The sequence below is a fragment of the Pseudopipra pipra genome, chromosome 20 (genome assembly GCF_036250125.1).
Source record: "Pseudopipra pipra isolate bDixPip1 chromosome 20, bDixPip1.hap1, whole genome shotgun sequence".
Classification (NCBI taxonomy): Eukaryota; Metazoa; Chordata; class Aves; order Passeriformes; family Pipridae; genus Pseudopipra; species Pseudopipra pipra.
The window spans coordinates 5,769,974-5,784,265 of NC_087568.1; the positions used below are offsets into that span (position 1 = coordinate 5,769,974).

The 14,292-nt window shown below is 52.4% G+C and overlaps 2 protein-coding genes across 6 annotated transcripts in view; one reads left to right on the plus strand and one right to left on the minus strand.

Annotated features, from left to right (window-relative positions):
• Window positions 1-1,648, minus strand: part of LRRC8A (leucine rich repeat containing 8 VRAC subunit A) — a 19,528-nt gene extending 17,880 nt beyond the window's left edge. The window contains exons 1-2 of one of the 2 annotated variants that reach the window (XM_064676968.1): window positions 1,535-1,643; window positions 33-155 (exon numbers count right to left, since the gene is read on the minus strand). The gene's annotated coding sequence lies outside the window, so the exon portion shown is untranslated. Of the gene's footprint in view, window positions 1-32; window positions 156-1,534 lie in introns of both variants that reach the window. The other variant, XM_064676969.1, reaches the window with a different exon arrangement.
• Window positions 1,115-13,745, plus strand: KYAT1 (kynurenine aminotransferase 1). 4 transcript variants are annotated; one of them, XM_064676980.1, is made up of 14 exons: window positions 1,115-1,200; window positions 5,228-5,349; window positions 7,523-7,581; window positions 8,485-8,635; window positions 8,927-9,076; window positions 9,452-9,538; window positions 9,646-9,774; window positions 10,096-10,216; window positions 10,819-10,895; window positions 11,131-11,220; window positions 11,514-11,700; window positions 11,899-11,975; window positions 12,183-12,269; window positions 12,691-13,745. In XM_064676980.1, exons 2-14 carry the CDS (start codon window positions 5,266-5,268, stop codon window positions 12,757-12,759), a joined length of 1,368 nt encoding a protein of 455 aa, XP_064533050.1. In that variant the 5' UTR covers window positions 1,115-1,200; window positions 5,228-5,265; the 3' UTR covers window positions 12,760-13,745. The 4 variants fall into 4 exon arrangements, with proteins under 4 accessions (XP_064533050.1, XP_064533051.1, XP_064533049.1 ...); XM_064676981.1 differs by having other exon boundaries at window positions 1,196-1,214; XM_064676979.1 differs by lacking the exon at window positions 1,115-1,200 and adding an exon at window positions 3,745-3,857.
• The last annotated feature ends 547 nt before the right edge of the window (window positions 13,746-14,292 follow it).

Consider the following 14,292-nt stretch of genomic DNA (forward strand, 5'->3'; position numbering starts at 1 on the left):
TTTACCCCTCAGAGCTGGCCCAGAGCCCTCACCTTGCTGGGTTCTGCTATCTGCACGTCAGTTCTCTGCGTTGGAAGGGGATGATGTTCCTGTGTGCTGGATCCCGAGCGAGTGCTGAAGCGCTGCACTCCCCACAAGCCATGGGAACAGCTTCCCTGGAATGAAACAGAGATCATCAGCAAAGAGGAGGGAATGGAGTTCACAGAGGGACCCCATCATGTAAAAGCTTGGTAAAGGACATCTAACTGGTAAAGGATATCTAAGAAGCAATGAACAACTCAGAGGGTCACTGGGAACCAGAAAGAGACACACTGATACCAAGAAAGATGGCAAGAACACAAGGAGCCAAGTAAAACTCTTTGCAGGAAAGAATCTCCAGCATGTTATTCCAACAGAAATTACCAAAGCAGGTGTTGCAGACCCAGCCAAAGGAGATGCTGAATATTAATATCATAACTAAGCCTAAACAGGTAGAGACAGACCAACCTCCCGTGAGAACAAATATTTTCAAATGGGAAAAAGGAGGACTTTACTCCTATTTTCTAGTAAAAAAGCCTGACATATTTTAAATGTTACCATCACAAGCATCTGAAAGTCTAGATCACTTTCCTGACCACTCCAGATTCAAGCAACTGTCCCCTTCCCTCTCAACATATATCTACCAACATGTATCCTTCTGAAGTGGAAGCAGTTTAGCACCATCAACAAAAATTAAAACAGCCTTTTTTTTTCCCCTTGCTTCCTGCATGTCAGCAGAGGGCATGGGAAAACGGGGAAGGGAGCAGATCCTTGGAGGGATCTCTCAAGCATCCATCCTCCCAGCCATGCAGGAGAGGACTGCAGAGCATCCGAGAGCATTTTGTCAACAACAGGGAGAAACGAAAAAGAGGAGACATCCCTAGAAGGAAATCCAAAAAAACATACTGGTGAGGATCCTCCTGATCGCAAAGTTGCCATTGGGGCTGACAGATTTTGAAGCAACACCTCAGAAATCAAAGCTATTCCCTTTTGCCCGCCCCACGATGCCGCAAAGGCAGAGCTGGGAGGACTCTCTGACCTTCTCCCCCTCTCCGGCAACGGGCACCAGCCCCAGCCCGGCACAGCCCGGCACCAGCCCCGCCACACCACCCCGGCTCTCCGGACACAGAAAAAACACCCTCTGGGAGATATAAATAAACCCCAACGCGCTTCCGTCCGCAGGTAACAAACAGCAGGTAAAAATCAGGACTCCCCCCCTTGCCGGGGATTGGGGAGACCCCCCGCACCCCGCGGCTCTGCCTCGGCCCTCAGGCGGGGCGGGGACCCCCCTGTCCCCGCCGGTGCGGGGCAGGGATGGCGGGACCTGGGGGAAGCGAATCGCCACCGAATTACTCAGCAAATCCTCCCCGCCCGGCCCCACCTGGCGCTGCCACCGCCCCCGAGCCCCTTCAGCCGCCCCCCGACACGCGGTCCCACCTCTCCCCTCACGGCCGCCCCGCGGCGGGGACACATCCCCACAGCCCACCTGCACTGTGGGGAGACCCGCCGCACCCACCTGCCCGCACCCGGCTGCGAGGGACGCGCACCGCACCCACCTGCCCACAGCCCCCACCTTCCCTTACGCCGCTCCGGCGCCTTTTGTCCGCCCTGCCCGCAGCGGCCCCGCCCCGGATCTGACCTCACCCACCCCCCGGCACGGCCGCCATCGCCCCGTCCCACCGCCACACAGGGCGAGGGGGGCGCCGCCATCTTGGGGGCGGGCATGACGACACGGGCGGGCGCCATCTTTGTGCAGGGCGCGCTCCATAGCGGCGGGTGGGCGGGGGTGAAGGCGCCGGCGCCATCTTGGTGCAGGGCAGCGCGCAAAATGGCGGCTCTTAAAGGGGCAGCCCCCGCACCAGGGGAGCGCCTTCACCTGCTCTCAATTTTTTTAGTGCCTGAAAAAAAGTGATTCACTGGCGGTTGTTTTTATTCGCCTGACTCAATGGAGGACACGGGGCGCATAATTTCTTTTTGAACTCATAAAGGACGGTTCAAAGACACTCATTGTGATTTCATTAGTGTACAAGCAGAAGTTCTGAGGGGTTAAGTGCAGCCAATTTTGACTCGTATACACCAGTGATCACAGTAAAATTTACACCAGTAAAATAAGTATATATTATTTTTATAATTAGTATGTCTGTGGCTTTCTAAGAATTTTAATAGGTATCGGCAACCTCCTTAGCCACAGGCACAGGAGCTGTACCTGAGGAGCTGTGATCTCACCTGCCAGGGCCCAGGGCAATAACGAACTTAAAAAAACCCAAACAACAATAATTAAAAAGAATCGTTCAAGTCTAGATGCACTTGTTAAATTAAAATGACCTGAAGAGGGTCCTAATTTTCCTTGAGTCTTACAGTACAATCTGTAGGGTCAGATGTGTCCTTTACATTGCTGACCTTGTGCTCATTAGCAAGTAATTTCTGCTGAATTTCAAGAAGAAATTAAGGTGAAGTTACATGATAACGTTGAACCAATATAAAGGCCAAATTCTGCCAGAGAAGGGCCTCATGCTCCTGTCCATCCCTTCTTCCCACTCTGGTCCTTGCCCACATTTCTGTTTCCTTGCAGCACCTTTCAGCCTCACTCCCACCCTCTCTGAGCCAGCTCAACTCACAGACCTGACAGAAAACTGGCCACTTTTCAGCCAAGTTGGCTTTTTACTAATTTATCTAATCAAACGAGCTCAGCTCAGGGGCAAACAACAACCAGGGAAGGTACAAGTCTGGCAGAGAAGGGGGCAAAGAAAGCACAGGAAAAAAAAGCCACTGAGCTACTGGGTGGCTCAGGATGTGCCCTGTACACTCTTACAGAACCAAACACCAGTTTTCCTTCCATCTGTTTGTTTCGGTGTTTAACAGAAGTTTAGAAAACAAAGAGTTTGCATTTGCTTGCACAGACATTCCCTCCTGCTTAGTCACCTCAGGGGTGCCTCAGATGTCAGGTCGGGGTTGGCAACCTTTGGCACAGCGGATGTAGCTGCTTCCTTTCCCTGTGGCTCACTTTTTCCTACTGTGAAAGGGAGACAGAAATTACTCACACAGGAGAATTACACTTCCTGATTCATCGGTGCAGGTAAAACCTTGTCACACAAGAAGGAAGCTAAGAGAGGACAATTTGCTCTCTACACCCCAGTGCAGCAACTGTCACCTCTCAAATACCGATGGAGAGTTCAGCTCCTGCATCCCTGGACTGAAATCCCCCTCTGAGGCTGCTATCCCTGCCCATCCACAGCCCAGGAGTCGGGTGATGCTGCAGGATCTGCTTTAGGTTGTACCATGACAGTAGGTCATTATTCTCTGATGAACTTTACACTTATGCCTTCACTTTCTGCCTGTGATCCACCCCCTTCTCTAATAAGTCTGCAGGATGAAATTTTTGAGAGGGTCTGACTGACTGGCTTAAAAATTCATTTTTCAACATGACTAAAAACTTCACTCAAAGGGAAATTCCCTGCCATTGCCATGCTGAAGTAATTACTACCATACCACAAAAATTATCCCATATAGTTATACCGGCGTGAGCTTCCACCTGAACAATACCCCGGGATATTTTTCCAGGCAGCCAAAATCCTCTGGCAGCGCTGGCCCTGAGCCTCCAAAAGCCCTCTCCCCCTTCCCCCCGGTGATCTGAAGAGCCCTCCTTTTCCCCGGTACGCTTCTCCCCATCAGTGTTGTAGCTCGACTCCTGCCTTCCTGCAGCCTCTGCGACTCCTCCCAGGAAGTCCCGGGAGCAGATGAAGCATTTCGAGGAGGGGGAGAGAGCAGCATGTGTGCCAGGGCAGCCTGGGCGGCTGGGACAGGCTTTCCCAGCGTAAACCAGCGCAGCCCAGCTTGATGTAAGTTGGTTTTGCCCCCATTGTCCCCCTGGCAGCTGCTTTGTTCCTCCGTGTTTGCCCTTGCTGGTGCTGCTGCTGCGCTTGCCGTGGTCCTGCACCCCACGTTCAGGGGGATCCTTTATCCCCAAAGCGTCCTGGGTGCACCCCAGGGCAGCCACGGAGTGTTTAGGGAGCACTGGGATGGAGGAGACGGCGGGTGTCCGTGGGCTGGAGGGCAGGAGGTGCTGAGTGACCAGTCCCTGCAGTGACCTTTCAGTTGTCACCTCCAAAATCCTCACCGTGTGCTGTCCTGACCCTGGTACTGCCTCCAGCCCTGTGCCAGAGCCTTGTGCCCGGCTCTCCCACCAGCTCCATAGTTTTCTGCAATCTGTTAAAAGCCTGGTTTTTTACTGCCCCACTTTCATTTTGTCACCTCTTTACAGGACTCATTGGCTTTGCACCCCAAAGCAGTGTCCCCCCACATCTCCTGTCTCCAGTGTGCAGCTGTGCCTGGCACAGGGACAAGGGGGAGATTTCACAGTCCTGACCAATATGATGCTCTGGCTCTCCATTTTTCCATAAACTGTGTTGGTTTTTTCCACCTGGCAAAGAGATGTCAAACCCCACTGGTGGCTGCTGGTGGCTGCTTTGCACTTTTCATAGAAATAACACAAAATGCAGACAGTAGGGACTCACATCCTGCATGTAAGGATGGAAAGTGCACCTAGGAGTACTGAGAACTTATCTGTGGGCTGGCCAGCTTCAAACCTGTTTTAATTAATTTTTTGGCAGTTGGGTAAATTAATCCATGGCTCATTAAAATAAAGGTGCATGCATCCTCCAGACTCACTGCTTTTATCTCAAGTACCTAAATAAACTTGAGATGGGTTTGTACGGAGCAGGTTTGCCCAGCCCCAAGAGGCAGGCAGGGTGTCCAAACAGCCCTGCCAAGGCACAGCCCCACTGATGAGGAAGGTGGAGGTGCTGTAGGGAAGAAAGGGCAGAGGCAAGAGATAGCTGAGATAAATGAAACCAAAAGGGAAGCTAACATTGAATACCAAATTCCCAGAGGATGCCCTCTCAGTGATGTCCATACCACTCCCCTCAGTGCAGAGGAAAGTGAGGGAAGCCTGGACTGGGAGACAGAGGGGGCAGAAGTCATGGTTGCCCTTGTGATCCTGATATGGTGTGTCATGGGCACGAAGTACAGCCCCAGCACTGTTTGACATTGCGGTGACAACACACAAGGCAGCTCGTTTTGCCTTTTCCTTTCTGTGGCAGAACAACCACAGTTTTGGGTCTGGACCTGCCTCATCCAGAGGCACACAGAGTGTTTGCTCAGCTGTGGAGTGATTGTCTCACCCCTCTCCTTTGTGTCTGGGGAATTGCAGGTCCATGCCTGCAGGAGAGGGACAGCAGGAGCCGTGGCATGCTCAGGAGAGCAGGATCGTCTCTGCGTCACTTCTTGCTGGAGAGGAAGAGCGGTGCTGGATATAGCTCGTGCTCCAGAGAGGTATGGAATGCCCAGTGGGTTGTCCCTGGCTGGCAGCCTGGTCCTGGCTCAGGCTACAGTGGTGCAGAGTCCAGGGGAGTTCACTGTCCAGCAGTTCACCTTGGCAGTGAGAGTGGAGAAGGCATGTCAGGAAAAACCCTGCTGGTGCAATCTCTGTACCTTATTTCCAGGGAGCCTGTTTAAAGGTAACATCTCATAAGCAAGAGCATGTCCTTCACACAGGAGAAAGCTCATTCTTTGTGGGGCTGCCTTGTCTGATGGTCTCTACTAAAGCCTCTTGGGTGGCAAAGTACTTGGGAAACACCAGCATCCCACTTGGAGATCCCAACATGCAGAGCAAGGAAGTCACATGTGGCAGGGAATCAGTGGTGGAAGGTTGTGGATGCCAAGTCTTCTGCACATCCACTCAGCTCTCCTGTGTGGCTGCCAGGCAAAATGCACCTAGAGAAACACATCATTCAATCTGGGGAGCAGAACAGGCTGAAACAGATTTGGGGGCTGTGTGGCCCCAAGCCTGTGTTGTTCTCTGGCCTGATGGGAAACCACCTGAAAGGGTTGGAGCAGGCAAGGCCTTACCTCAGAACTGGGAATTTCAAGGTTTGCTGATCTGTTAAATTCTCTGACCCGTGACCTGCAGCAGCCACCCTCAAGAGATCAGCGCTGGAGCTGCTAATATTTCACCTCCAGCTACCTTTTACTTCCCAAGCCACAAATCCTTCTACTCTTACCCAAATCAGCTCAGGCACAAGGTCTTGTGACCATAAGAGCCATGAGCTTGTGCAGAAAAGGCAAAGCTGGGGCTGGGGCAGAGGAGAGAAGCTGCCTTAAACCCAGCGACTTCTGCTCGCCCTTGGCTGCCTGCCTGGAACCATGGTGAGCAGAGTCCACCTGGTGCCCTCTGAAACACAGGGCTCCTCAGCAGGAGGAGATCCCCAGTGAGGCCTGAACCTGCATAAAAATTTAAGGACCTCAGCACAAAATATCCTTGGGGCACTTCCCAAATTCTGATGCAGCCCTGTGGGAACAGCGGAGGGGAGCAGGTAAGTGGGGAGTTCTTGCTGCAGCTGAGCCTGGGGAGGGGGCTGACCTGGTATCCCCCCCACCATCCTGACAGGGCAGAGAGCACAGACCCCCTCACATCCCAGCTGCTTTCACATGCCCTTCTTGTCCTGGTTCAAATATATTTTACTTGCTGTGGTGACAACAGTTTTCTTGGCTTGTTGCTTCAGGGCTGCCCTCTTTGTGCCCCCAGCTCTTCTTGATGTGTTGAGCATCATTTATTCCCAGTTTCCAGTCCCTTCCCTGTCTGGGTACCTTTTCCCTGCACCACTGAGTTACAAAATTCTGCCTCTGCTGCTTTTCATCATCCTCGTGATAAATTCCCCATCAAGTCCGTCTGACTTCTCCCACTGTGCTTATCCAACTGGAAGGAAGATTTTGCACTCAGTGCTTCCTACTGTCTTTCTTCCCACTCCCCTGAGCCACGATATACACAGAAATTGCACACCAGTCAGGCACACAGGACCTCGGGGTCTCTGTACATCAGACTGACCTGTGTGCTGTGCTCTCTCTTGCCTGTACTCAGTTGCTGCCTGATTTTGACATGAACCTTAAATACAAATACCAGCATATTTTCTAGGATCTAGAGCAAGTCCCTTCACCAAACACTTCAACTGGACAAAGGAGTAACTACTTCTGCTACTTTATAGAACAGGGTGGAATAAAAAAATTTGTAATTCTAAGAAAAGGGGGTATTTTGTGGCTTGTGGAAAGTAAGGAGATCCCTCCACTGAAAGACAGGAGAGGTTATGGAAGGCAAAACCTCAGATCTGGGGTCCTTGGCCTGGCTGTTACAGCTTGGCTGAGCTCATTTGACCCCATGATCTATCCCAACTGATAATGAGGTTTAAGGCTGTGCCAGCTCCCCAGTGAGTGTACAAACACTTCTTTTGTTCACCTCTTTTCCCAGTTCTTGTTGAAACTTGTAAATGAAAACAGAAACCAGTGCAACAGCATTACTGCTCTACAGTCAGTCAGCAACAGCCCGTGAAGGAATAACTAAAGGACACACCTTCTGTTGGGAAAAACACACCTGGGAAGCCACAGCCCCTTTTTGCCTGGACCCATTGGCAAGTGAAAGCTTCAAACTCACTTTCTCTCTCTTCCTTTGCAGGCAAAAATGTCAAGGCCAGTTCAAGCTCGGAGGTTAGAGGGAATAGATAAGAATATCTGGTGAGTTAAGAGAATATCTGGTTTACCCTGGTGGTAGATGTGGTTTTAGACACCCTAAAAGCAGATAGAAACCTCGGCAGCCACACAGCACAGAGCAGCAGCCTCCCCTGACTGCTTTACATACGTTCAGGAAGCACATCGGGGTGAGTTTGTCCCAGAAGACTTTACCCTGGCTCAGTTGTGTACCTGCTGCTCTCACTTTGTGCTGTGTCAGATGTTTTGCACCATCCTGAGGGCAGAAAAGCCGGAGCATCACCCTCCCTCTGACCTATCCACTCAAATGATCCCAGTGGCACCCAAACCTGAGCCAAGCTGCAGCACACTGCCTATAGCCTGGCATCTGCTTCAAGCCCACCCTGGGGCACTGCAAGCAGAGAGGCAGGTGAAGGGCTGCTGCACAGGCCATTCCAGCCATTCCCAACCCGCCAGGCACAGCGTGGCATTGGGAAAGCTCGAGGAAGAGATTGAAACAACCTACAGACTGCTGATGAGCTGGCTCTTGTTTGGGACAAGCAGCAAGTTCAGCCTGCCTTGCCCTCTGCAGAGGCCTTCACGGTGTATGGTTGCTAAATTTTGCAGGGCTGGTATGAGCTTGGAAACCTCTGAGTCTTGTCCTGAATGTGTCTGAGTGGCTTCGGCCATGACCACACACCAGACAGCACAGGAGCTGTTTCCTGGGAGAATAAATTAAAGCCACCCCCCAGTGCCATAGTGCCTCGTCCTTGGTTTAATTGCAACAGGTCTGAAATGACCTGTGCTCGGTCCTGCCCCCCTGTGACCAGTGGGATGGCTCTGCAGGAGGGACACCAACCCTGCTCCCTTCCAGAGGGATGCTGAAAGCAGAGCCAGTGCCAGCGTGCTGCTCAGACCCTCTGTAAGTGCTTTTCTCTCTGTTCTCTCCAGGGTGGAGTTTGTGAAACTGGCTGCTACCTATTCCAAGGTGAACCTGGGCCAGGGCTTCCCTGACTTCCCTGCTCCGGACTTTCTGCAGGAGGCACTGAAGCGAGCCCTCAGCGAGGGGACCCACATGCTGCACCAGTACACCCGGGCTTTTGTACGTGCACAGACCCCCTCCTCAGCAGCACCCCTCCCTGCCCCTCAGCCCTGGCTGCTTCAGGCCTCCTCAGGCAGCAATAAACAGGGCAAAACACGGGGCAAAACACATATCCAGCCTTGACCCAAGCCCCCTGCTTGGGGGGTAACTCCCTGCTTTACCACAGTGTTTGAAGCAGCCGGGCTGGGAGGTGCTTTATGGGGTACTTGGTTGCCCAGGCCCTTTCCAAGGGTTCATCCTTGTTTTAGGAGGCTTGTGCAACCTAATTCCCACCCTCCTCTCACCCCACAGGGACACCCACCTCTGGTGAAGGTCCTAGCCCAGATTTTTGAGAAGCTGCTTGGACGAGAGCTGGACCCTATGACCAATGTGATGGTGACTGTGGGGGCATACCAGGCCCTTTTCTGCTGCTTCCAGGCTTTTGTGGATGAAGGTGATGAGGTAACCCAAGATTTGGGCTTGTTGCACCGGCAGCTTTCCCCCAGGATTGCCCTTCCTGGCTGTGGGTCTGCCATGAGTTACAAGCTAGTTTTCATTGTCCTTTTCCAAAGCAGAGACAGTTTTAGCCCCATTCTCCAGTTTCTGAACTTCCAAAGGAAAAAATTATCTGCTGCAGGGCGCAATCTCATTTCTGCAAAAGGCAAAATAACCCTTCTTGCCCTGAGTGGTGGTTTTCTTCCCAGACACTGCCCAGAGGCACTGCAGATTCTCCATTACAGTAATTCAGGGATTAAAATATCCCTTCCATTTCTCTCTGCACACATCAGGGAAGGTGTGAGCAGGGCCAGGAGGGTGCTGACATGTCCTTTCTTCCAGGTGGTAGTCATTGAACCCTTCTTTGACTGCTATGAGTCAATGGTGAAAATGGCTGGTGGGACATCTGTGTTTGTCCCGCTGAGACCGGTGAGTGGGTGAAGGGGAAGAATCACAGCAAAGTAAGTGAGGAGGAGAGTGGGAAGCAAAGTGCACAGGTAGCAAAGCAAACCGAGATTCCCCTCTGTTCTCTCTAGAAAGCTCCAGAAGATGGAAAATTGATGTCTAGTGCAGACTGGCAGCTGGACCCAGCTGAACTGGCTTCTAAATTCAGTGAAAGGACAAAAGCCATCGTCCTGAACTCACCCAATAACCCTCTGGGCAAGGTAACTCCTCTAGCCGTGCTGTGAGTGGCCCTGGGAGCTGCTGGGGTGCTGCAGCCACATTTGCAGTGCAGCAGTGACTCAACCTTCCTTGCACACAAGGAAAATGGGTTTTCTGAAGGCACCACATGCTGTGCTCACTCTTCTGGTGTTTTTAAGCCTTGTCTTTGGTGCCAGCAGTGGCTTTGCCCTGCTAGACCTGCCAACTCCTGCCTCCCTGACCTGGGAGATGGTGCTGTCAGGGTGCACAGCCTTCATGGACAGGCAGGGACAGGCTCGGAAATGCCCCTGCTGCATCCCTGCCCTATCCCCTTCCTGCTGCAGGTGTTCAGCCGTGGGGAGCTGGAGCTCATTGCAGAGCTGTGTGTGAAGCACGACGTCCTGTGCATCAGCGACGAGGTGTACGAGTGGCTGGTCTACGACGGGAAGGAGCACATCCGGATCGGTGCGGAGACGGCCTGGCTGGGCCTGGGGGCCTCCTCAGGGGAGGCTGTGGTGATATCACTGGGGTCCCCTGGAGATCCCACAGGATGCCTTGCATGCACAGCTGTACTAGGCACAAATCCTCGTTGGAGGTGTTTTGCTGCACTCCAATCTCAGCCTCCAAACCAGGTCTTATACAGGAGCCCTGACTTCAGAGCCAGTCAGAGGGGAGATGCAGAGCAAAGAGCCCTTTGGCTCCAGTGAAACTGAGGTTTTTTTCCCATGCTTTCTAAAGCCACAGTCTTCTGAGTGTCTCTAGTTTCAGGAAATCCATTTCAACACGATTTCAGAGGCCTGTTCTTCCAGTTGCAGTAACATGCAATCACCCTGTTGCAGAGTGATGGTGCTTGGCATCTCCAGGAGCCCCTGGGGCTGGGTACATGAGCATGAAAATATTTAATTTAAAAGAGATGCTCTTGAGAAACCTGGCTGCCTTGAGGCTCATCCAGGTGAAAGATGTGCTGTGAACACACAAAAGATCACGATGGGTTATGGTGAGCAGAGAGCTCCCAGAAATGAGCACACTGAGCTCTGCCGCTGGGGTTTCTCTCCTTTCATTGCCAGCCAGCTTGCCAGGGATGTGGGATCGCACGGTGACCATCGGGAGCGCTGGGAAGACCTTCAGTGCCACTGGATGGAAGGTGAATGCCCCACGTGGCACCTCATTGTGTCCCCATCCCTATCCCTTTGCCACAGCACGGCGCTGGGGATGCTGTGGCCACGCGCTCAGCTTTGAGCCTCGGGGTCTGGAAGCACCAAAGCTGCTTGAGGAAAGCTCTGTCTGGAAAATACAATGAAACCAGCCCAGGCAAATAAAGGGGAGCCTGAGCAGGTTTCCAGAGACTTCCCACTTTCCTCCTCCTCTCCTGGCTGCAGGTGGGATGGACTGTGGGACCCGACAGGCTGCTGCAGCACGTCCGCACCGTGCACCAAAACTCCGTGTACCACTGTGCCACTATTGCCCAGGTAAGGCAGCTCCCTGCAACTGGCCCTGACATTCCTGAAGCAGGGGCAAGAGATGTTCTTTTGCCCATGACTGACCTGAAAGGCACAGACAAGTTATTTATGGTGCCCTGGAGGGGAGAGTCCAGCCTGCCTGGGGTACATTCCTACCTTGCATCGACAAATCTAAGGGGCCATTTGGAAGGGCTGGAGGCAGAGTTCCTTAATCACCTGTGAATTGCATCAGAGCAAAGAGTTTAGTTCCTGAACAAGCCTTGGCCATCTTCCCACTGGGCACTGGTCATCTCTCCTTGCAGGAGGCCGTGGCTCAGGGTTTCCAGAGGGAGCTCACACTCTATGGCAAACCAGAGAGCTACTTTGTCCAACTGCCTAAGACACTACAGCAGAAGAGAGACTTGCTGATCCAGAGCCTGGTTGCTGTGGGGATCAAACCCATCGTCCCCGAGGGCACCTATTTCCTGGTGGCTGACATCTCCGAGTTCAGTGAGTCAGCTGCAGCTCTGCCCAGGGGGGCTGAGTGTGGGAGGCAGCTCAGAGGATACCACTGGCAAGGGCAGGAACCTGCCTAAAGCACCACCAAAGCAGGGATGGACAGTGCATTCCCCATCCAAGCTCCAAGGATGTGGGTTTGGGGCACCCAGTAGCCCCCCCAGCCCCTGTCCTGCTTTGCTTCTCCTGCAGAATCTGATGTCCCCGAGGTCCCCAACTCAGATGAGCCCTATGACTGCAGATTTACGAAGTGGATGATGAAGAACAAGGTAACTGTGAATGGCCCTTCCTGCTGCACTTGCCCTGGGTGGGTTTGTACCCTCCCCACTGGCTGCACCTTTGGGAGCCAGAGCACAACACCACTGCCTGTCTGGCAGCTCCTGGCAGGGGGGATCTGGAGGGGAGGGCTTCACCCACGCTGGGGCAGGGCAGCCCCAGAGCAGGAAACTCAGCTCCATGTGCTTCCTTCTTCCCAGGGCCTTGCTGCCATCCCACTCTCCACTTTCTACAGCGAGGCCCACAAGAACAACTACCCCAATTTTATCCGGTTCTGCTTCGCAAAGGTGAGACATGACAGCACTGAGGAAGGTGAGGTTGGGAGTAACAACCAGGGCTGGTTTAATGAGATAAATGCCAAGAGGAAATGCAGAGTGGGCATAGGACCCTGAGCATGGCATTCCAATTGGAACAACCCCTCCTCCAGACATGTGAGCTGAGCCAGGGGCAGCAGGTGTGCAGGGCCATCCTAAGCTTGGCCCCATCAGCATCCTGCATTTCTTGGTTAAAGCAGGGAGTCTCTGGGTGTGTGTTTAGCTGCCCAGTGGCCATGCCTGCCCCAGAGGTGCCTGTGCCTGTCTCACACTGAACACAAAGCATTTGCCACATTCAGGAACAAGAACAGGATTTTTGTATGAATGGTGACTGCAGTGAGGGAAAATGGGATTTTGTTGGAAGCCACTGACTAAATCTGTGGTATTTGTTTAGGAGGAAGCTACACTGAAGGCAGCAAATGACATATTGCAAAAATGGAAAAAGGAGAAAACCAGTTCCTGAGTGCACTGGAGAGAAAACCAGGCTCTCCTTGGTCCTCACCTGCCCTGACTACTCTTCTTCCTCTTTACTTGTCTACAAACTTTGATACCTTCTTACTTCTGTGCTTTCAACCATTTTCTGTCAGACAAATGGGTAAGAGGTTTGCCAGGCCCGGAATCTGCAAACACTTGAAGTCGCTGTGAAATGGGCGCAGTAACTTGGTGTGCACTGACAGTATTTGACGTTTCTTCTTACTTTTAAAGACTTTGCTAATCAGTTCTGGGATGTATCCAACAAGACACAAGGTAAGGAGGGCTCCAGGAGTGTTTTCCATCACCAAATTCTGGAAAGGTGCTTCAGGACCTACCTTTAAGGCCGTGGTGAGGAGTTAGTCTGGCTTGTCTTGCTCCACATCCCTCCTCATGTAATCCAAAGTGCAGGACAGCATTTCCACCAGCACTCACGTTCCCACAGGACTGTACAGTATCACCAGCCATCAGGAGGGTGACTCCGTGATCCTGAAGATTATAAATCCAGTGAGATGTTTTTTTCCATAACTAACAATTTTCCCATTACTTTTTCCTGTTACTCCCTGGGGAAGGTCACCACAGAATCTGTAACCGGTTTCCCCCCGAAAACAGCTTTTATCAGTATCCTGGCTATTGCCAAACCTTCCCTGTGCACCCCCAAACCACTCTGGGCTTGGCAGAATCGTCCAGGGTGCAGAACAAAACCTTTAGGCCTTTGGTCAGAGCACATGGTGCCTGGGGAGGACAGGCACTGTGGCCTCAGGCTGCTCCTGCTGCTGGTGCCCCCCACAGCCTCCCACCCACTGGGCTGGTGGGGTGACATGAGCAGCATCTGAGAGAGAATTCTTGCATCAGTCTTGATTTCAGCCTGGATAAGAATGTAAAACATCATCATCAACCATGCAGGACTTATGTGCACCAGACTGTGCCACGAGTGTTTGTAGCAGTTAAATTATTAAAGTGGAACTACTGCAATCATGGAAGAGTCAATGTCTCTGTACTGACTGTAGGGCTGACACAGCTCTCCTGGAGAGCTGCTGTCACCTGTGCAACACCTGTACTGGGTCTTGTGGTGGTGGCTGCTCGTCCTACCCAGGTTGGCAGGGAGCAGCTCCACAGGTTTTCCATACTGGGCTGCAGCTGGTGGGACTGATCCCCTTGGATCCAGAGCTGCATGGACCAGGGGGAAGGAGGCAAACAAACCTGCTCTCACTGGTGGCACATGCCAGGCTCACCTGCTTGCACAGCCTGGGTGGGTGCTGCTGAAAGCCCTTTAGCACCCATTTACCTACCAAACATGGGGAGAGCTGCAACTACTGAAACAGAGAAAGAACCGTGAGATTAGATTATTAACATGAAGATTAATTGCAACGCCCCCACATGTGGGAGCTCTTTAGGCCATGGCACAACCTGCAAGGGGCAGGATGCATTTCCACATTGTCCAATACACAAGCAGTGCTTGTGCAAAGAGATACAGATGTGGCTGCCTAAATTTTACATACACACCCCTAGACCCTGCTAACGG